Below are 23,577 nucleotides of genomic sequence, written 5' to 3'. Positions count from 1 at the left end.
GCAGTCCAGCCGTGCCAGACCTGGAGCAGGGTCACTTTACAAAGGGGGGGCAAGTGATCCGGCTTTCTGCCGGGGCCAGCGGCCACTGGGGCGGGAAAGCCTGCCGCCTGCCCAGCCGTGCCCTCGGGGGAGCAGGTGGTCGATCTCCCCGCCCGGCCGTTGCTCCTCGGGACACCCCAAACCGAGCGGGGGTGCGAGGCACAGCCTGACTCCCCGCGGGGGCGGGGGGGGCGACACCTTCCGCGCTTCCGCCGCCTCTCCCGGCCGAGGCCTGTCAGCCCCACACCGGGCCGCCCAAAAACACCCCGCGGGCGAGTAAAGCAACCTCACGCCGAGTTAGATTTCTAAATTTTATTATAAAATAAAAGCAGAAATATTTTCCAAAGAATGTATTCACATAATATAAACAATAAACAAAACTAAGGTGACTGACTTGCGGTTGATACTGTCGTTTAGGTCTAAACTTGAGCAGCAATTCCTCTTCTTTTGTAAAGCCTGCTCCTGCCGTCGTTGCACACCGAGAGGAGAATCTTCCCCTGCCTTCCTCTGGGGCCGGAGCCGGGCGATCACTTCCTTTGCCATCCAGCAAATGGCGAAAGCACCACAGGGACGAGGCCAAAGAAGCCGTCTCTCTGCATAGCATCAGCTACAAGAAGGTTACAGAGTCTGCCTAGAGCGCGAGTTGCTGCTATAACTTGACTACAACTTTTGTATTCTTAGTTGAAATTGTACATCGTACACCTGCCACGGATACATAGCTACAATAGAATAATGGGAGCGATGTGTAACTTCAAACAGGCATGGCAACAGCGGCCTTGCGCTCCCCTTTCCTCCCCACCCCCCGAAAAAATACAAATAAAAATTACAATGTGCCTCTTCCCACACAGACCGGCCCGATCGAGTGACACCACCGAGAGATTCGTGAAGTTAAGGCTGGAAAGAGCTGCTACACCGAACCGCCTTATAGCCTGCCATGAAAAATCACAGCTCCTGTCCCACAGTCCCTACTCACCTGAGACCACCTTTAAGCAACCCTTAAAGCTTTTCACAACATCACTGCCCATAGCCGGGCCCAATAACTTCCTTCTAAACCCGCAGCCAGCCTGCTGCCAAAGGGCACGACACATCCACTAGGGAGTTTGCCATCGCTTTCGAAGTCTCTGGTAAGATTAAGGAGGAAAAAAAAAAAAAAAGGAAAGAAAAAAGGAAAAAGTGTAAAGGCGGGCTGGTGCGAAGGAGGGAGCGCGTACACGGTTTTAAGAGCCCAGATCGACCAGGTTAGATGACATGGGATTGAGGATGGAGTCCTGCAAGCTGTGGTGGTGCATGGGGTCAGCGCTGGGCACGGGGATGGCGCTGGGGCCCTGAGGGTGGCCGAGGCTGTGCAGGGGCTGCAGCCCAGGGTTGGAGCTGAGCAGCAGCGCGGGGCTGGAGGAGGTGTGATCCGGGGTCCCTGACGGCGTCTTCTCGTCCTCCGAGCTCCCCAAAACTGTCTTATTCCCGTTCATTGACGCCGAGAGCGGATTGTGGCTGTTGGAGTTGGAATTCTCGTTGTTTTCCCTATAGGAAACACAAAAGAGGGAGGGAAATCACTGTGTGACCGCTGCTCCCCGGCTCGCACTGCGGGAGCGGGAGCAGGGCGGAGGGGAGCTGGCTCCCGGGGGCGGCGAGCGGCGGAGAATGCAGGAGCGGGAGGTTTACAAACTCTGCAAACCTCCAAGGCCTCTTCATCTGGCACAGAGGTCTAAGGTCTGCCGAGCTTGTAAACAGAGTCTCCCACTAGCCCAGCGGAAAGTGTCATTTTGCCAAAACGTCATTTTCTGCATCCAAAGTGTTTGCATAGCGTGGGGAGGGAAAGGGGAGGAAGGGAAAGGAAGAAGACATTAAAAAAAAAAAATAGATTTTTTAACTTTAAAACTGCTCCCGGAGCTGAAGAGAAGTTCGGCTGCGATTTCTCCTGGGAAGGCCATAGCACGGCGGGTTGCAGCAGGACTGGTCTGCGCAGCAGCCCGCCCCCCCAGATCGCACCGTAAGGGAAAGGCTTTTCCTTAAGTAAGTGGACCATTTCTTTTCCCCTCTCCCCGAGCTCAAAACATAGCCCAATATGGAAGATCAGGCAAGGAAAGCGACGTAACTCGCTTGTTTACCCGGCCCTCTCGGGGAAGGCTCCACTCGCCCGCCGCCATACCTCTGCCCATCTCGGGCGGCCGCTCCCCGGCGCCGCGGTGAGGGGACTCGGCACTGCCGGTGCGACTACCCACAGGGGCGGCCGGCTGGGGAAGGCAGGGCGGCATTCCCAAATTCACTGCCGATAAATACCGAGAAATCGCTGGAGGCTGGCCGAGTCCTTCCACGCATATATATGTATATATATATGTATTCTTTTTTAAATGAGAGGAGAAAGAAGGGGTGGGGGCGGCCTTCTCGCAAAGGCTAACGCGGCTTTTAGACATAGAAATCCTGGTAGAAATCCTGGTAGAAATCCTGGTAGAAATACTGAAGGCATTGTAAGTCTGTTTAAAAGTTTCTGCGGACTATGAAAGACACTATCTGGCAGAGGGGCCCTATCCTGAGAAGCTTGGAGAGAAGCGAAGCCATTGCGCTGACGGTTTTTCCTCAATAAGGGCTGGAGGATGCGGCTGGACACACTTGGTGCCAAAAAAATAAAAATAGACAAGAAAGCTCTGTTTGAACAAGTTTGCTTGAGTGAATGGCAATCCCATGAACGGTCTGTTTTCCAACGCCTGGAGTGTAATACTAAGTTGAGTGTATTTTTCAATGTCAAAAATCTTATTTGCCTCTGGAGACCTGTAAAATTTGATTCTCCAGGAAAAAAAAAAAAAAGGATGGAATAAGTGTAACCTTCATTTCCTTTGGATATTTGAAGGTGAGCCCCTGCTATCAGCAATAAAAAGAACCTCTAACATCTCGTAAAAACAACACTTGTGAGGATTTGAAGGAAAATTAAAGCGCTAGCACCTTTTGGGGAAATGTATGGAGCAAACCCGTGCGCAGCCCGAACCTGGAGGGCTGCACAGCTGCGCGGCCCTTCCCAAACCACATGAGGCAGAAAGGAAAAATTGAAGTGTCCTCGGAGGCACGGATCTACGGGAGATTCCTAATCCGTTAATTAACCGCGCAGGTCATACGATAAGATCCGTATGGACAGGGCAATTCAGCGACCTAGTGAGGAGCTAGAGGACGCTTATTCCTTCTTCGAACTGTCTTCCTAAGACACAGGAGCTGCTGACAGAAAAGTCATCCCTAACGCCCAAAGATGTAGGCATTAACCTCTGCTCGGCAATTAGTGGTCCCTTCACTCCATTTAACGAGAAAAGCCCAGTTTCAGAATCACCTTCGGTCTAAGAATATATTTCTATTAACACGCATTCGTGAGCACTTTGCCGGGTAGTGAATAGGAACCGCAATTTAACGAGCGCCGTAAAACGTTGCTCCGGTCAGCCCCAGTCCAGCTCTTCCGCCTCACGCTGGAACGCAACGTTAGAGGCGATTTTTGCCGGCAGCGTTCAGACCCGCTCTTTCCCGGTTTCACCCCCCAGCTTTTCCTTTCTGCACCGGGGAAACACTCAAGGACGCGCTCCGAGCTGTGCGAGGCAGGGAACCCTCACCTCCGGGCCCCACCGTCAGCAGCTACCGCCGGGCCGCGGACCCGCACAGGCAACCCCAGCCCCGACGCCCGGAAAACGGCGGGAGAAAGAGGCCGCGCTGCTTAACCGGGGGTCACCGCCAACCCTGGGAAGCACCTCCGGCAAAAGCAGCTGCCCCGGTGTCGCCGGAGAGTGGGATCTTGGCGAGGAAGAGGTCGCGGCGGGAAATGGATCCCGAGAGCCTCTTCCGGAGCTGTTTTTGACAGACAGATGCCGTCGCCGAGCGTCTACCATGCCGCGGAGAGCCCAGTCCCTCCCGGGCATCCCATCCCGCCGGCCTCACGGAAGCCGGGAGCGGGGCAGAGGGGAAGGAGCGGGGCGAGCGTCAGAGCCAGGGGAGCCGGGGAAGCCGGGGGAGCCGAGGAAGCCCTACCTTTCCTTGGCCTCGGCGGCGCGGTCCCGCTGCCGGCGGTTCTTGAACCAGTTGCTGACCTGGGTGGTGGTAAGGCCGGTGGCCTCGGCCAGCTCCCGCTTCTCGCGGGGGGACGGGTAGGGGTTGTGGGCGTACCACTCGCGGAGGACGCTGCGGCTCTTCTCCTTGAAGCAGTAGCTGGTCTCCTCGCCGTCCCAGATGGAGCGGGGCAGCGGGAACTTGCGGCGCACCCGGTACTTGCCCACCGCCCCTAGGGGTCGCCCCCGCAGCTTCTCCGCCTCGATGTAATGCGCCTTCAGCCAGAGCTGCTGCAGCTTGGGGTGGTTGTGCGCGGAGAACTGGTGGCTCTCCAGGATCTTGTAGAGCTCGCGGAAGTTGCCCCGGTGGAAGGCCACCACAGCCTTGGCCTTCAGGACGCTCTCATTCTTGTGGAGGTGCTCGCAGGCAGGGAGGGACCAGAGGAACCGCCCCAGCCGCTCGATGTTGCCGCCTTGCTGGAGCACCTCGCAGACGCAGGCCACTTGCTCTTGGGTGAAGCCAAAAGTCGGGAGCATCGACATGGTGAGCCCTGCCCCGCCGCGCACCCTATGGCCGCATAGAGGGGAGCGGCGCGGGGCGGCGGGCAGCGCCCGGCATACGGGGCCGGCGCCGGGGCGGCGGCGCCCGGCGGGGCCCGGTCGGGCGTCACGGCCGGGCGAGGGGGGCCGCGGCCATTGGCGGCGCCGGGCCCGGAGCGGTCGCAGGAGCCGGGGTAAAAAAAGCGAAGAGCGAAGAAAAAAAGAAGAAAAAGTCTCGGGAGCCCGAGCGCGGGCGGCTTTTCCCCCCGGCCGCCTCCTTTTTGTAAGTCCAAGTTGCGAGAGTAACTTCGTGCCTCTTTTGTCTCCTATCTGCAGCGCTCGCAGCGGCCGCGGCTCTCCCACCCCCACCCCCCTCGGCCGCCGGTTTGGGATCTCCCTGCTTCCCCCCCACCCCCCGCCGCCGCAAGATCCCACATAATATAGTGGTAAAGCCCTGCTCCCTCGCTCCTCTCCCTCTCGGAGTTTTTTCCCCCTTTCTTTCTCTCTCTCTCTCCTTTTTTTTTTTTTTTTTTTAATAATATTATTCTAAGCTGGCATGAAAAGTGATTATCCGCGCTGTGATTGGTCCGGTTATCTGACCCGGGGACTGCCAAGAGAAGACAATAGTTTTAGTCAAATTATTTGCCATGGTGACGCTGTCAATCAGGGGTAACCCGATCTGTTTTGAGGTGGCTCCCCGGCTGGGTTGACAGATTGCTCAGATCCACTCAGAGGCGGCCCTGCGAGCTCAGATATTAGATAGCGAGGGAGAAATTTCCGCCGTGATTGACGCTGCAGGCGCCCATCGGGGGAGAGGGGGAGCGACAGAGCGCGAAGCCCGGGCCCCTGCCTCTCGCCGCAGGGCGCTGCGGGACGGAGCCACCGCCCCGGCCGGACCCCCAGCCCCGTCTGGATCCCGCTGCCCCATCCCTGCCCCGTCGATCCGGACCGCGGGCTCTGCTGTACCCGGCACCCGCGGCTGCTGTGGGGACAAAAACCCGCGTCCGGCCTTTGCAGAATGTTTCTTTCTAAACGCGTTAACTTATACCCCCTCCCCAGCGCCCAGTAACAACTGTTAGAGAGTTTTATAGGGAAGGGGCCTCTCATGTACAATAGAGACCCTGTTCGTGACCTGGGATCCCATTACACGCTGATTGTACCTGCCCGGGAGCTGGGAGGGGGCACAGTGACACAGGACGGAGACGGGTTGCCTCTCGTTAGCCGCCGGCCGTGCCCCATCACGCTTCAGTGCGCCGGGCGCTGGCATTTGTGCTCACTGGACGCTGGGCATTTATTCCTACTGGATTTCCAGGGCCGTGTCGGGGTGTTTTATGCAGGAGAGGAACACGTATAAAAGTCAGAGACACTTCGCGTGAATAAGCGGACCCTTATCACCCCCGCGTGCCCATTGCACGGAGTTCTAAGTTTACTGTCTGTGCGGGGCAGGGACCCGTATCCTTTCCCGACCCTTTCGATCTGCACAAAGTGAAAGGCGGAGGGGAGAGACTGTACAAGCCGGAAGGTCGGGGAGGATGAGCGGGAGAGCTGAGCGGGCGCAGGGCGGTGCGGTGCCCCACGGGAGCGGTGCGCACGGCGGCGGGCGCCGGGGCTCGCCCGGGTGGCGGCACTCGGGAGGAGCCTCCCGGCCCCGAACACAGGGCAGTTGACATGGCCTTTAATGTTCCCCGTTTGCGGAGAAATAATAATAACTAATCCCACAAGCTCTTTCTATGCCATTTGCCGCAGTGAGAGGAGCTGTCTCTGCAATTGTGGGTTCCTGCTACGGTACCTTTCTAGTCGCCCCGGCGCGTCAGGGATTTAGCGAGGCCACAAGAGAGGGGGATGCGGCTCCCCGCTCCGCAGCCTGACCCTCCGCGGACGGTGGACGGAGCCTCCGTGCCGGCCCGGACGGGGGTAGGGGCCGTCCCCGGGGGGAGGCGAGGCCAGGGCGGCGGCGAGCTGCGCGGCGGCTCCCGGCGAGGAGCAGTGCCAGGGCTGCGGCCAGGCCAAATGCGGCGGGGGAGGGAGACAGGAGGAGGAGTAGGGTGGGGGCAGCGTCTCCGCACGGCCGTGCGTATCCCTGTCTATATTTTCTCGAGTGTACTCCGCTCTGGAAGCTGCATGTCGTCCTACCTGTCCGGCCTTTTCCCAAGTGCTGCCATCAAGAAGAGGTGGCAAGCGGGTGGCTCCTGCCCCGGATCCCCCGGGGACGCAAAATAGAACCTTCCTTTGCAGGGCAAGAGAGAGGCAGCTCAAATTCGTTTAAAACAAATTCGGGAATGTTGGTCCGTAAAAAACCCGTTGCCTGTTTCTCCTTCTCTCCCTTTACAAAATGAGCCCTCGGCCGCTTAGTGCCTCGGTGCCGGCCGACTTCTTCAGGATTCAAACTGTGTTTGTTTGTAAACGAAAGCATCCTGATCTCAGCGCTTTCCGGCCGACCTAAGCGGCTGGGTAGTTGGCAGCCGCTGCTATAGCGAACGGTCAGGGCACAGGAGAACCGATCCACCGCAAACGTTACTCAGAAACGGCGAGAGAAGCACAAACCCCCCTTTCCCATCCCCGTGCGCCTTTCGCGAAGGACATTATAGCGCCGTTCTGCTCCCTCCTGCGCCGGTGACCGCGGCAGCGAACAGTGCTAGCGGGGGCTGACCTGCAATCCCTTCCCCTCCCCGCTACCGCACTCAGCCGCCCCGCGTTTATTAGGGATATACCTGACTCCGTTTCCTCTCCTTCCATCTCACAACCACAGCGGTTGAATTTGAACGGGAGCAGCAGTTTGCCCCAGCCGGAAAGGAGATGTCAAAACCTGTTGCATGGACTTAGATCTGAGAAAGTGTCTTCTTAGAACCCTAAAATGTGAGTACAGAATCTATGTGCCAGTCCTTCCGTAGGCGCTTTCATTTTAGGCTGCCTTAGCCTTCAGGCTGGAGCTTGCACGGAACGCTTACTCGCTTCCCGGGGAGCCGGGCAGAGGCAGGGCCAGCCCCGTCCCGAGCACCCTGTATCAGCTCGCTTCCAAGGGCAATGGCAAATCAGCGACATCTGGATCCAAATTCTGTACAACTGCTTTTAACTTTCGGGAAATAAAATATTCCTGTACATGCTAGAAGAGAGAGCAATACTGGCTGCAGAGGCACAGCACACGGGGCGAGTCAGGCTGTACTGACCGGAGAGGGAATCGGGCCATCGGGCGAGGAGCTTTTTTTTTTTTTTGCGAAATTGTTCTTTCACTGCAATATTTCAGAGCAAGGGGCGCGAATCGCCTGCTACCGTTTGCCCCCAGTTCCTCGGGGACATTTTGCCTGGTGGAAGGTTTTATCTGGGCTGACCGAAACTTGTGCCCGGCCCCGCTGTCTCCCGGCTGAGAAGTCCGGGGGCTTATGCCGGTCCCAGTCCCGGCCCCGGTCCCGGTGTGATGTTGCCGAGGACCCACTGGGGAAGCGCTTCGCCCCTCCGTGCCACGCACGAAGCAGCGTGCGAGACCCGTCAGTGTCAACACAATTATTGCGAAATACGAGCGAAATAAAAAAATCGGTTTTTATCGTAATGCTCCTTTTATTAACCGGCGCGCAGACTGTCTGAGGGACGGGACGGGGTGGGGGTGTCGCTTCCATGGAGCCTTTCACTGCACGGAACTGATTTGTGCCCACGAGTGGGTGCCAAGAGACCTCTGCGGTTATCTGAAACTCTCCTTCTCGGCTGTGCCTCCACGGTCTCCTTGTAGCCAGCAGCCTGTGTGGGAGCCTGCAGGCCCGCTCCGTTGCCATTGAAGGCACCATTAAAGACAGGGACAACTTACCCAAACTCCTGCCCTGCATCTTTCCTTACGATAACGGCCTCTGCGGCCCGCCTTGCCCCTTCTACGGGGGCGCAGATGCCGGTGGCAGGGCCCGGACCAAACCCCGGCCGGAGAGGCGGGATGCAGGGAAACTGCTGCCCATGTCCCTGCACTCCCTCGCATGGGGCTGCGGACACTCGTGCTCCTGGCAGCCGGCCTCAGCTCCCCGTGCGGGGAGAGCAGGGGGATGGAGCGTCCCTCTCCGAGGGGCACTTTTAGCGGCAGGAGTAGCGAACAGATGATAAACCCCGCTACCTTCACATGCCAGAAAGCAGCACATCTTCCCTGCACATGTCCACTATCGTGGCAAGGGAGAGCAGGCAAATGACAAACGGCTTCAAGTTCTCCTTTATTTCCTTTTTATTTATGTATTTTTTTCAGTTTCTTTCCTTCTGGAGGGCGTGTGCAATACGTTTTCCCCTTAAAATCAGTGGGCTTTAACATGGCCGAAAGCCTGCCGCGATTAACCTGCCACTCCCTATAGACATTTTTCTTGAATCACAGCGACCTTTGCCAGGATCCCGGGCCTACCTGCCCTCTCCGTCCCGAACTCGGGGGGGCTCTCAGCAGCTTTCCCGAGGCACCCCGGGCGCGCCCGTTTTTCCCTGACGAGACCCGATCCCCTCAGGCGGTCAAAGCTCGCCCGGGGTTCACGGAGCCAGTTTGCAACCCGGAACGGCGGTTGTTCCCCCCAGCCCTCCCGTTATTTGTTCATGCTTTTATTTATTTTTCGCGTTTTGTTTTAAACCCGGGTCCATCCCGTCATGGATGGCACAGAGATCCTGCTCCGACTGAAAAAGAAAACACGTCGGAGGATCCCTGCGCGTAACTAAATTAAGACAAACAACAATAGCTTGTTGTTCCCTGATTTGGGGCGAAAGGAATAATTCAAAGCTTTTGCTGCGCTCAGTGCGCTGTTCCTCAAGGGGACCGGCCAACGATTTCAGATATGTAGCGGGTAACTCGATTATGCTAACAAACTCTGCTTGAAAGCAAGCGTTGTGGGGCTGCGGGGCGGGGGAGCGGGGCGCTGGGGGCCGGAGGGGCAGCGCCGGGAGCCGGGGGGAGCGGAGCCCCCGCCCCAGGGAGTGGCCCCGCGCCCGCGGCCCCGCCGCTCCCCTCCACCCGTAGCCGTTACCGGCCGGCCGGACCTGAGGTACTCGAATAACATTTTCGAAAGAGATGTATTAATTAGGAGACTGGGGCCTGATGCGACGTGGCTGAGCTGGCCTCGGTGAACCTTTCCGCCACCCCCCTCCCGGCCGCCCCCCGGTGAAACGGGACCCCGGGGCGGTCCTGTGTCCCCAGCTCAAGGCGCCATAACCTCCCGCGCTCCCCACGAAACCCGATAGCCCCCCAACCGGCTGAGGCGGCCGGTCCTGATTACTTTTATATTATCCCTTCTCAATCTCGGGCTCAGGGTTGGGAGTTTTCACTCACTTCTACTATGAGCACCCTCCCGGCCGTTCCCCCCAGCATCGATACGTATTCGGGGAGTCCCCCCTACACGGCCCTCAGCCAGGGTCGGATCCCGCGGACGGCACAGTCGGATGGGGGGCAGCCCAGGAGGGCGAGGGGGGCCCGGGCCGGTGCCCACCCCCTACCCCCCGCCGCTCCCGGCCGCCGGGACCTCCGCAGATGCTCCGCGACACAAGGAGACCCTCTCAGCAGAGAGCGTACAGCTTACAGACAAGACAACAACAACAACAAAAGGCACATATGGTTAAAATAAGGGGAGAGCGAGCTTTTTGCCTTAGGGGATTGGCAATAACTAGCCAAAAATGCAGGGTATTGAATCTAAACTTCTGGTGGGCTTCTGCGGGATTGACAACTTAAATCACACTACAAGCATCAATTTGACAATATTTGTAAACTTCTTGTTTCCAGGGATCTTCTTGATCAGAGATAGACCAGGTTGGTATGAGCTAGAGCCACGAAGGTCTTTTTTCCCTCCTCCTTTCCCCTCTTCCGAGTTGATGAATAGCGATCAGGTTTCTTTTAATGGCTGCCCCCTCTTCTCACAGCCTCCCACAACTAACCCAAGAGCCTGTTTCCTCGACCTCAGTTAATTCCGCTGATTATTCCAAGATGATGAGGAAAGCACGAAGATTGTTCACTGCTCCTACCGATTCAAGGCATTTTTGTTGCCATCTCCATCTCTCCCGGCTCACGCGGATTTGACCGGAGAGTATTTTTAGGAACTGGCTGCCCTTCCCTCCCTCCCACCTTCCCTTCCGCAGGCTGCTGAAAGGTTCGGGGGTGCCGGCCCTCGTCTCGCTACTCCGTGGGTGCGCGGTCGCGGTGCCTCGGGGCACTCCACGTGTGGGGCCGGCGCAGGTGAGCCTCCCGTTCCCGCCGGGCTCGTAGGGCGCGGAGCCCGAGGGGAGCGAACCTCCGGCCGCCCCCTGCAGCTCCAGGGGGAATTTCGGCTCCCTCCTAGAAAGGAAAGGGGCACCCCCGGCCTCGGGCTGGGCTGGGGCCGGCCCCACGGGGCCGGAGGCGGAAACCCACTCCGAGAAATCTCACTAGAGGGCTCTAATACTCAGCTCCGACTGCTGCTGAGAGAGAACGAGGCTCCTTCCTTAATATGCTTTAGTCTTCCAGATAGACTTAGTGCGGTAAAGTGTTCCCCAGCACTGCCAAAGGTAGTTCACGTAGCTCGTCACTATGACAAGACATCCTTTGTCTTCTTGATAACAGCAACCTCCCCCCTGTCCTACCTGCAAGTGAGCAGAGATCATGTCTGGTACAGGAGGGTACAAGAGGGTTTTGGGGGGGTCTCACCCTCTTCTATATACATCTCATGGCAAGAGAAGGAAGCGCAGATGCTAAAACAACCACATTTCCCATTTTATGGTGGGCTGCAGACATAGGAATCCTTGTCAAAAATCAGGGGGCAAAGGCACACACTATTTAAGGATATATAGATTTATTTTTTTTCCCCCTTAGCTATAGAAAGAGCTTGCGTAAGTTCTTCCATGGTCTATGGAGTGTAGTATGCCCATAAACACATCAATCGTTTAAATTCTGCAAGACTGAGGCAAGCTGAAATGTAATGTAGCATTAGCAAGTAATACACACAGAGATATTACTGTCAAACAGCACTGGCTGATTAAACTGGAATTTGCTCAGGCTGGGGATTTGGTTTTTTCTTTTTAAATAATTGCTATAATTTGCTGTTGGGCATAAAGAAATAATAAAAAAGTAAACTCCAAACCCAAGACAGTATCAATTAAACCCAAAACAATTATTAGTTGTAAGGGAAGCTTCATAACATTTCAGAATGCATTCCATTTGTTTTAACTCTCAACAATTTTTGTTATAAATAAGTGATTGCTGTATTTGCAGAAATTAGGAAGTGCAATTTAGTTTGCTTGTCTTGTCTTGTAATTCTCTTAGAAGCTTTGTGTACAGATCAAAAGTACAGGAAAAGCTTTGCAGAAAGCTAGCTAGTTTAGATAATTTAACATTGCTTTAAAGCTGATTGACTTTCCAGTGAAAATTTTGCTACCTCTGAACTTGTGACCATGTTCTGTATTTTCCTCTGTGGATTGTTTCAACCTCCCTTTTCCTGGATTAAGTCCTTTGATATCTTCTCCCCTTTATTCTGTAGGTTCTTAAATCAGCTCAAATACACTGCGGATTTTTTATTTCCCAGAATAAAAAACCCAAACAAACAACAAAACAAATCCCATGTAATTTAAGCAGACCTGGTTCCCATTTCATTCTTTTTTTCTTTTTATTTTTTGTCATCAGTTTTATCCTCCTTATAAACAAGGACTTTCAGAGTAGACCAAGATTGACTTTGTTGCTTATTTAAGATGCAGAAAAGGCCGGTCCACTGAACACTGAATTGGTTTCAGTCAGTCAAACCACTTCAGCAGGCAAGATCAAGGCTCTATACTTTACTGATTAAGAAACAATTTTCCACTAGGGTACCATACCCACATCTCTTTTCTTCTTGTGTAACTACCTCTCTGTTTTTCTATATCTGCTACCTGTTACAGCCAGAAAACAATCAGGAAATTACTCATCAAAGTGTGTGCGTATAGACACACACATGCTTGCTTATATTTACATGTATTTATATATATATAGCTGGTTTAATTGACATTTGTTTAATTTTAATTATTGAAAAACCAGATTCTCTTTTCTTTAAATCTAAACCCTTTCTTAAATGGTAGGATAGCCACATTGGAGTAACATAATCTGATAAACATTTCCTTAATCATGAGGTCTTTTTCACTTCAGTCACATAAGAGAGGTTGTGGGAGAAAGGAATAGAGCATGGGATAAACTGGACAAAGCACAGGAAGAATTTTACAGAACAACAGGATTTTTTTTTTTTTTTTTTTTTCCTGGTTAACATTCTGAAACAAATACGGTTGTGGGTGAGGGTGAGATGTTCATGTTTATTTTCAAGTGGAAGGAGGTTGGCAGCAGCCTTTGGCATGCACTGAAGAAGTCTGGGAACTGGGCCTTACAGTCATCATAAAGAAGTGAGCTTCAGCTTCCAAGAAGAGAAGAAAGTAAAGAAGTATAATTGGGTGAGTTGCATGAGTTATGATGTGGAAGCTGTAGTGTAATGCGAATGTTGAATGCTTGTAAGGGAAGGAAAAGTACTCAGTGCCAAATTGGATGCCAGACTTGTGGCTGGCAGAGGTGAGTGAGTGCTATGAATTCAGCAAAGAGAGGGCTGTGCCTGAACATGGTTCTCTTAATCCACCAAACTGTTCTTTGGGATATTTGAATATAGAGGAAGGACATGGGGCCCTTAGTTTAGAGGATCAGGGCAGAAAGAGTGAAGAAAGACTGCAAACCAAAAGAATCAAACACTGTCCCATCAACATCCCAGAGGAGGTTGTAGATACTATAAATGATCCTGAGAATGCTGGAGGTTAGTCCAGGATGACTGCAGTGATCTCTAGTATTAAATGAGATGAAGTTTTCAGCTAGGTGAGAGACTCCTGAAGGGGTGGGAAAGTATGAATTTTGACAATAAGACATCTCGTTTTTCCACAGCTGTAGAATGTATGAGGATGCTAAGTCATGGGGGAAGCTTTCAGCTAGGGAGAGTTTAAAGAGACGGTGCCTGTGGTTACTTCGAAATCCCCTGTGGCCTGGGGCTACAGACAGAGAGTGAGGAGCCAGGAGCAATTTTTATTTTCACCCACTCATTTTCAAAGGCAATAGCTGTATTTTTTTCCTCCGGCTGAAGGAGGTTCAGAAAATTCCTGTTGGATAAATAGGCCGTGGCCAACTCCAAGTAGAAGTGTGCAATATAAATCTAAAGCACAGCAACTACATTCAGGTAATTGGAGGGCTCATAGTTTGCCTGACATTAGTGAGTAATTTGGCTGAGTGTTTCAATCTCATATGGCAAAAACCTTTATGTTGATGAGTGATGCACCTCTGACAGAATTTTGAGAACATCTATGGATCCTCTGCCCATTCTGTCAAAGATGCTTTGTATTTCCCATAATTAATTATGCAATCTATTTAGCCTTATAACATGTGTCCAGAGAGTAAAAGAGAGTTTTTCTTTCCTCCTACCCTAGCTGTGTAGTAGAGGAAATACCCCAGCACACAGAAGTTATTGGAGAGAATCCCAAAAGGACTGTGAGCTCTGGATCAGGATTCGGAAAGAAGTTGGAAATGTAGAGGAAAAGAGGATTTGGCATGAAATAAGAAGTAGAAGGGGGTTTATGAAAGTAAAAGTTTTAAATTTTTCAATGGTGTTGATGAACTTTCCTCAGACATCTTCCAGTTTGGCATCTGTCACACAGAGTGGCAGACTGTTTAGTGTGGCACAGATCTTGGCAGTATTATGGGACTAATATTTTCACAAGGAGGAACTGTTGCTGAACGATGCAAAACCCTTTTGTCTTCACTGTTAGGCAGGCATTTTAGGAAGACAAGTCACTTTATTATTAATTATGACTCGTTTATATTCATTCTGTTCCTTGGGGGCAGGAAGATGAACATTTATCTATCTGATTATGTCTCTTAGAGTACTCTAAAAGCACCGAAGAAGTGCAGGATCTTGTTCCTGGTGTATATTTCCTTTGGGCTAGTCTTTCAAGTCTCCAAAGGTGTTGAGATATGGTCGATAATCCAACATTAAAGTAGATGTACATAATTCTTCTTCTGAGAAGTCTTCTTTGATCTCTGGAGCCCTATAATGTGATCTTCGCTTAATCATTTTGAGCATAAAGGGAACTTTTTTAAGGCATTATAGAAGCAGCAAAGTTTAAATGATCATTATATGTAGCGTGTAATGAAGCAGGCACATTTCCTGTCATATGTTGACTAAACAACTAGTTACCTTGTAGTATGTGGTGATGCAAGCTGATAATCTGCTGCTGAATAATATGATGTCATGTCGACACTTGAACTATTTCCTTATATAGTCCTCAAGAAATGGGATTTCCCCCCCATCTGAAAATTCATAGGCAAATATGCAACTAATCAAATCTTGCACAGATGCTAACACCCAGATGTGTGTGGAAGTAATCTATAGCTAGCAGAACTCTTGGATAGAGAAGTCTTGTAAAAATACAGATTAGGCACACATAAGTTAAATATGTCTAACTAGCATGCCAAGAATTTATAGTTTTATGAAATCTGTATTAGGCACAGAACTCTCAGTATTTCCTTCTAAAACCTTTTCATTAGTGTACAAAAAGGAGAATGTAGATTTCTGTAATAATCAGCAGAACCTTCCTATTTCATGCACAATGAATCAAAAGAACTCAATGACCTTACTTCCACGGGCCAACCTTTGCGTTCCAAACTCCCTTTAGAAGTTAGCTCTTGAGTATTCCCATCTTTTAAAGATAAACTCTACAACAAACCCATGTGATTTAGCAATAATAATGAATAGTAAGTTTGCATGTTGGGTGGAACTTTTTGAGTAAGATTGTCCAACATTTGCTATGCTAAAAATCCAACAGGACTGGATTTTACCATTTAGATTGACAACATAAATGCATAACAGAGACAAGAAAGAGTGTAAATGTAGATGTGAGTGTTCTTTTTTAAATGTGAAGATACCTATATCTGAGGAGACCTATATCTTGTGTCTTGTTCAGCTTGACACTCCTTATATCCTCAGGAAATTAGGAGGGGCTATTTTAAAAGTAGGGAGACACAGGGCCTCAATATTAGAAAAAGCTCAGAGCTGAAACTCAGGGTAGATACTTGCAGGAGTTCAAGCTTTCATTCCTTACAAAACTTCCATTTAAGTGAATAACTTAGCCAGGTTTGGTGAAAAAATGTTAGAAAGGTGAGAGAGTACTGATTAGATTTTCTGTAATACCTGCGCTGATGACTCAGATGATTTTACACAGTTGGTGTGAACCCAACTTGAGTAAAGAAGGCCAGTGAAGAAGAATGAAAGTCATCAGGAAATAATACATGTTGCAATATCCGTTTTCACAGAAGTGGATGTATAACATAGAAGTTTTTTGTACTTCTCTTAATACTACCTTTTGCCATGCATTACATTAATTGAGTGTCTACTTAGTAGAGATAGTAAGTGAGTAGCTTCTCATCAGTTAAAAACTACAGCAGCACATACAGGGGAGAGAAGAGTGATCTCTTTCCAAACGCAAAGTAGTAAGTATTCATGTTCACCTACAACAGAAAGGTAAGTCCCTTTATTCCCACCAAACCCCATGAGAGCCAGTGGGAACTGTTTTTCTCCATTGCATTGTGTCTGTGTTAGAGTTCCTTGCAGGCATGGGCCCAACTTAAATAATAAAAAAACTATTTAGTTTTTTTGACTTAATAGTAAGAAGATTCACCTTTTCGTTACGACAAAATATAGTTTAGTCTGAATTGGGACACTAGTGTCAAAACCAAGCAAAGCTACAGGAATCAAATCCAGTTCTAAACTCTGGAGTTCAAGAGCAGATTAATTTAATTCTAATGTTGTGGCCATTCAGCATGCTGTTGGTGCTCTCCTTATCTGTCTCCACTTCAAAGACCCAACATGATTACCTGAACTGGTGTCTTATTTGAGAAAGGCTGAACAACCTTGCCCGTGAAATCCCCCCCTTTCCTTGCCTCACGCCAACACTGTGTATTTTTCATGGACAGATGGTCATTGACTGATCACATTACTTTCTGGGTATCTTCTGACGGCTGTTCAACCTCAGAAACAAAAAGGAACAAGGGAAAGCTGCCAAGTCTGTTTGCTTTATGTGACTCCCCACTTCAGTCACACAAGGAAAGGCCTTGCCTCTTTAACCTGGGCAGTTGATGCCTGGATTTTCTCTTCATATGTATCTTCTAAAACTGAACTGTGGACTTGAGAGGAAACAAGCTTAGTATGCCATGTGCTTCCTATTTGTTGAAGGTATCAATGCTGAAGCTCTGTTGGCATGCTAAAATGTGAACATTTTTACAGTGCAGCAGGTTATGGAAGCTGCTCTTGATAAATTCCAGTTACGGCATTTTACACTCCATGTGCTCCTTTCCGTGAATGACAGATTGCCCTATTAGGTCTCTAAAGAAGCTCCTGACAAGGGTGATTCAGCACATGAAGAAAGTGGAATATGTGTCTAATTCAGTGTTTCTACATTCTCTAGCACATTTACACGGGACTGCAATCTTGTTCTCTCTGATATACCAGAGCAAGAAAAAACTCTGTTGTGTGTAAGTTACACACTCCTTGATAGCAACAAAGCCTCTGCTGGTATAAACCTATAAACAAATGCATGGATGTATTTACCTCTCCCATTCTTGACTGATTCTAAAGGTATATGAAGTTCACCAGAAATTTTTCCTCTTAGCTGGACAGTAGGAAGAGGGGACCATGGCGGGCAGATGAGAAGTAAATGGTACAGCTTGTTGGACCGTAAGGATTAGAGATTAAACAACCTGCTTCAGTAAATACTAGAAGTCTTAGTGTTGAAAATAGAATAACCAGGTAAAAATATCAACGCATACTCTATATTCTGAAGTTGCTTTTTGCAATAAGACAGTTCAAAACCTTGCCCAGTAGAACTTTTCCAGGCATAGAAATCTCTGCTGATGTTGCACATTCAGTGGAATTAATGGGAACAAAGTTCAAAGATTTAAATATATAATTGTTTGTGATTGACCAAATACCTAAAACATGTATCATTAACTGTTAAGTGCTCTCTAAAACCAGAACATATATCCAGTTGAAAAATCTAGAAACACTGTGCCTGATTTAGAAACATTAAGAATAACCCAAACATTTCTCAAATGCACAGTTTAAACTTTGCTCAGATCTCTGTTTTGTGGTTTATTCTTCAGCATTCAAGGTGGATGTATGAGATTCCATTTCAAGTTTTAACTTAATGGCTTCTCTTAAGAAACAGGAGAAAAGGAAAGTTATATGAATTAAACATTACATATGATTTGGCAAAGCACTTTCAGGAATTCCATAAAGAAGAGTAAAAACAAAACCCCACACAGTTGCACAGAGTTAGTAGCAACAATGAATAGTGCAGTTACCGTCTAAAAGTACACACTTTTCAGTCAGTCTTGGCTGGTGAAATGTAGAAGCTTAATGTGGATTACACTTTTTAAATCTTTCAACATCAAAAAATAGATGTAGTGTGTTTTTATTTCAGAGTACTTTGCATGCAATCTAAAGATAAATGTGAGAGACTGATTGTGTTTGTACCTGTGCCAGACGTTGTCGTTAGATATTGCTGTTTTGTTTCATCAGCCAGATGAACTTACCCAGGGACATCGATCAGATACCTACATTTAAAAGAACACACTGTCAAATTAGTGGATAGAAAGAGCACATTATGAGAGAGAAATTATCTGGTGAAAGATTTAAAGACTGACTCACTTGAGTTTTGTTTCATTAAATGTGGGGTAGTCCCTTTTCATTTTCCATTTAGCACAAATATTCACGGACTCCATTACAATATGAGCCTTATAACAAACTGGCTCAGAATGCACGTGAACCTTCTTGGAAAAAATACTGCTCCCCTCCTTACAGATTCTAGATTGACTCAAAATATGGGGCCTGTCTTGGGCAACCCTACTGGCCTTTGTGGAGAGGCTCATGTGTACTCCAGTTCGGTCTCACGGCTGCAAAGTCGTCTGATGCACTGCAGGAGCCTTCCCAGTTGGCCAGGCTGGTGGCTGCTTCTCCAAAGGGGAGGGCTTGGGGTGGGGGAGAGTGCATCCATTCCTCCAAAGGACACGGAATATGTTCTTAAGGGGAAAACATGAAATGCCCTAGGAGAACTATTCAGGTGTTGTCTTTCCCTCCTCTCTCTTAGATACTCTTGGAAGATAATCTTGATTCTTGCACTTAGGGTAAAGGGAGCAGCTCGTGGTGATAATGGAGGAGCAAGGATCAGGCTGGAGAGTGAGCATGCATAAGTTAGGGCAGATTGAGATGAGCAGAAAAAAAGAAGAAAATGGATTAGAAAAAGCTTCAGAAGTTACAACAAACAATATTTCATCTTTATTTTGATAACACTGGGTAATGTTGTTCAGGTTGGCTAAAAGCCCTTGTTCTTCAAAAGAGTTTGTCAAATATCTGTTTTATAAAAATGTAAGCAAAACACACTCTGAACACCTTGTGTTTTGTGTCTTTTTGAGTCATCATCTTAGTGGTAATTTTTTGCTGTTTTATTTATGATACACTAAGCATTTCTAGACAGAAAGTACTGCTTTCTACTTGATACCTATATGATATCCATCTATTTCTCCCTATGTATTTATTTGTCTGTATGTACAGAACCCAGTGAACCCTGGAGCCCACTTCTATCTTGCACAGAAAGAGCAGGCCATTGCAGGCCCACACAAGAAACGTACAACTCGGGCACCTCTGTGAATTTTCATGTCAGTGGCAAATGCTGAAAGGCACTTGCCAGGTGTTGTGAGGAAGCCCCAAGGCAGGGTGCTTTGGAAGAAGCATCTGGCTGTAACTGAGGTCTTTCCCCATATGTGCTTGCCTGCTTGCTTCCACCTAGATAGTAAAACATTCCTACCCTGGTGCAGTATCATGGTCAAAGAGCACAACAGGTCATTAAGTGCTTCAGTTGCATGCTGAGGCTATGCTTACTTTCAAGCCCCATACCTTAGGTCTCTTGAAGCTAACTAAGCAAGCAGGCATGGAAAGGGTTCGCAGCAGTAGAAACCCATTGTTACTAGTCTTGTTTAGCCTTATTAGCCTTCATGGTCATTTGTATATTGGAGCACTAGTGTGTGCTCCTTGTTTTGAGAGCTCCTGGCAAATAGAACACTCACTATGCTGAGTAGGAGCACCCCAAACCTTTGCAGTACCCAGACTATTACTGTTCCAAAGCCAGACTTCATGGCTCAAACTCACACTTTGCAGAGAAAGTGCTGTGTATAAATTGTCAGCTTTGAAACCAAACACTTCTCCACCTAGCCTACACTGTAAATCAAGCTTTGGCGCTACTTTCCAGTCAGCTCCATTACACAAGCAGTCTGATTTAGTTTTATAGATGAGATATATTTTAGCTAAAATGGTCGAGTGGGGGATAAACATGACTATTCTATTCATAAGGTGAAAGGCTAGGAGGCAGTAAGAGACTGGCATAGGGAGTGCAGGTGCAGTACCAAATCTCTACCTGGCTGTCTCAGTACCTGGGTTTAGTGCCTGGATTCCCTCACTCTCAGATCTGCAGCAGCACCGCAACATATCAGAACCTCCCATGGATGCTTTCACTCGTATCCAAAATAGACATTTCCATTAACACATGAAAAAATTTTGCCCTAGGTCTTTTGAAAGTGAAAAAAGCCAGCCCCAAAAACTACTGTACTATCCTTGGTGACCAGAAATGTTAATTCATCATTAAAATTATTAAACAGTAAATGGCTGATATTTATTATGACAGACTTGAAGTATTTCCTTTGATTGTTTAAAAATCTCTATTTTGAGTAATCTATTTCTTTTCCTTTTACAGTTTTGAATGCTGCATCTTACCATATGTGAAACGTTTCTTAAAGGTGTCAAAGTGACTTGTCATGGGTTTGGAATGAAAATTAAATTAAATGTCCATACTGCAGCATACTTATATAAATAATGAGATATTCCAGTATAAACCATTCATTTGGCAGTCATTTCTACATCAGCAACTACTAAGTGCTATAGAATTCCTGCCTGACTTTGACACATGCAGAGAAAATCAGGAAGGAAAATGTGTGTGTTTAGAGTTTTATAGAAAAACACAGCCCCTTGTAGTCCATCGCCATGAAAGTATTTCTAGCTTTTTTGGAAATGGTGCAAGAGGTTTAACAAAATACTCTGGATTCACAGCAGAATGCTGGAGCATTCAGCTGCCTCCCACTGAACTCCAAAACTTGTTTCCATAATTTAGAGAGGGTGGAAAAGGATAACAAAGTCATTAACGAGTACCAAGAATGATTTATTATGGGTGATATAGTGCTGCTGCTTTTAAGAAAAAAATATATTAAATAAAAATTCTTCATAAAATAAAAAATCTTTCCTATTGAACATTGCGCAGAATTTGCTTTATTAGTGTATTATATCACGGCATTGCCAGGTCTGGCATTTCTCATCCAAATAATATTTCAAAGTGCTAGCAAGGTTTGTGGGCTGCAGCGCAAACCATGTTAGGAACATTGCTTGTACAGAAACACAACAGTAGCAAAGCTCCTTTTGCTGGGGTTCTGGAAATAGTTAGCACTGGAGGATTCTTTTATCTTGCATCAGTCTCACAAATTTGCATCGCGGCAGGCTAACAATAACCAAAAATTAATAATACATATTTAGTTCCAAACTGTCTTTCCAACTGACTATCTGCTTTCATCCAGTTTTTAGATTACAAGTCTTTCTCTCTCAAAGTTCCATGCATACATACTTCGAAAGCATGAGTGGTAACTAAACCTTGTCTTCTAGGTGAATTCTATCTTCAGACAAGAGGCATCAGGTACTTCTTAAAAAGACATCCCTATTTGTTGGCAGCAGGCCTTGGGACTGATCCTGCCCCTGCTGAAGTGCATGCCCCAGACCCCTGCGTTGACAGAGCTGTGCACTCTGGCCCAAAGTGACCACAGACCTTTCTCACCTGTAAAGACGCTCATCAGATTTAAGTCTGGACATGCTGGTTGGGATATGAGAGGCAGCTTTTGCTGGCACCAAGCACGGAGTAGCTGTCTTATCTGTCTTTATATTTGCACATGATTCATCTCCAAAAACGTTAACCAATGCCTTGAAAGGTCTCTGAAATCTCTCTGGATTAAGAAATAAATAAATGATCCATTCCAGTATTTGTCTATGCCTCAGTGACTTAAAAGATCAAACTAATTTGGCATACAACGGAATCAAAGTTCATAAATGTAGCTAATACCTTGTCATTTTTCAAGAGATGGCTTCATAAACATGCAGAAATGTTTCTAAGTAATTTACAGGTGTATTGCAGTTAGCTTCAAAACCATGGTTAGTTACATGAAATCATAAGATTTCAGCAAATAATTTGATCTAGTGCCAATCTTCATTTAATCATGCAATATAAGATACTCTTACATTTTTATTGCAACTGATAGCTGAAGTTTACAGGCAGGAAGTACAAACCTTCTATTGTACTCTTCACAACTGTGTCCTCAGCTCATCATGCAGAGGAAAAATCTACCTGTGGTTAAATCTGGGGAGCAGCACAGCCCCAGCAATGGTAGTGGTGTGTCTATGCCACCCATCCATGGGTTGGGTTGCACCTATAGCATATAGGAGTGCATGGTGGCACCAGGCACCCCAGATTACTCAAAAGCACAATAAAAAGGGATTTCACTAGTTGTTAAGTTGGACTCAAGATATGTTGGGATAGGAAATACTAGCTTCTTCCATTCTCTTTGGCATCTTTAATGCACCTTTGCAGTAACACAGCAGGATTTTTTTTCTCTCCATCTGCTAGGGATAATGTACTGACAGTTCATTCCTTACTTGGCCATGGGTTCTATAGATTTCATTAATTAAGCATCTATTTCTGTAAAGATTATAGACATGTATGAAGCAACAAAGTTGCTGCGAACTTTTGGCTTAAAATCCTCCCTGACAGGCAATCTTGCCAAGTACTCCCTGATCTGAACTCTGTTCCTATGGCTTAAGAATATGTATCAATAACTCAAGGGTACAAATGTGTCAAGGGGTTGCAGTCATCCTCAAAACAAACATTGCAGAAAACAAAAAGACATAAGCTAAGCCACAGAAAAATATGGTTAAGGCACTCCAATTTACCTTGTTCAATAGTGGCACCATTGCATAATGATACATTTATGATGAGTGCATAATGGTGTTTGAAGCCTTATTTTTTAAAAAAACTGCTTGGGTTTTTTTTTTTTTTGTTGTTCCCCCCCCCCAATAGTGTCATGACTCAGGGTGTAATTAAAGTACAGCTAAGGCTTTATTGCACAATCAGGTTTTAAGCAGATTTGTCACAAAGCATGGTACCTCCCACAGCCTCATGGAAAAAACCCTCTGAGCTCCTGCTGCCCATTCCGCACTAAACTGCATGAACACACCAAATGGGACAGCTGTGGAAAGGGATTTCAGAGGGTACCAAAGCACTTAGGACCTGTGCTCCACCATCATTCCTCTGAACATTGGCCAAGAGGTTCTTGTTTCAGAGACTGTTGGGGTAAGAGATGAATGGGGGAAAGCTGACTATGTATTGGCTACTGCTTACAGCACTGCAGAGAGGTAAAAGTCAAGTAAAACTCATTATTTTATTACGGTATCACAATCTTTTAAATGTATTACACTCTGAAGATTTTTGCAAGTTTCAAAAGAGCAATATTTTGATATGTTAATTTGGAAAAATGCATTGTAAGACAGTTCATGGACATCTAATATTTTCTAGTATTAGCATTTCTATTTTTATGCTGCTCTGCTTTTTCCCAACATTTTATTTCTCCATTAATTTTAATTAGGCTCTCACTGGATTTCAATTACGGTTAAAGTACAGAAGTGGGAAAAGTTTCTTGCCAAGACTGACCAAGAAGTCACAGAGATACATAGTTCCACGTCCTCTCACCTTTCATGCCTAAAGATTTATATTTTCAATCCAACACACACATACACAAACACTCATGGAATCTGTAGTGTGCTGACAAGTTCTTATACTAATAAGATAGCTATTTAGCAAAGAGCAACATGGA

At 47.8% G+C, this 23,577-nt stretch overlaps 1 protein-coding gene across 2 annotated transcripts; it reads right to left on the bottom strand.

Moving 5' to 3' along the window:
• Positions 1–339: 339 nt before the first annotated feature.
• On the bottom strand, positions 340–4,666 carry SIX2 (SIX homeobox 2). Of its 2 annotated transcripts, XR_003993577.1 has the most exons (3): positions 4,042–4,666; positions 1,013–1,560; positions 400–646 (listed from the first exon to the last, which is right to left on the bottom strand). XR_003993577.1 is itself a non-coding variant. In XM_030500059.1 (2 exons), exons 1-2 carry the CDS (start codon positions 4,599–4,601, stop codon positions 1,257–1,259), a joined length of 864 nt encoding a protein of 287 aa, XP_030355919.1. In that variant the 5' UTR covers positions 4,602–4,666; the 3' UTR covers positions 340–1,256. The 2 variants fall into 2 exon arrangements, 1 of the variants encoding a protein (XP_030355919.1); XM_030500059.1 differs by having other exon boundaries at positions 340–1,560.
• Positions 4,667–23,577: the final 18,911 nt, after the last annotated feature.

This window comes from Strigops habroptila, chromosome 10, assembly GCF_004027225.2.
Source record: "Strigops habroptila isolate Jane chromosome 10, bStrHab1.2.pri, whole genome shotgun sequence".
NCBI classification, from domain to species: Eukaryota; Metazoa; Chordata; class Aves; order Psittaciformes; family Psittacidae; genus Strigops; species Strigops habroptila.
Note: the sequence above shows the minus strand (reverse complement) of the source record. Positions and strands in the feature narration are given on the sequence as shown.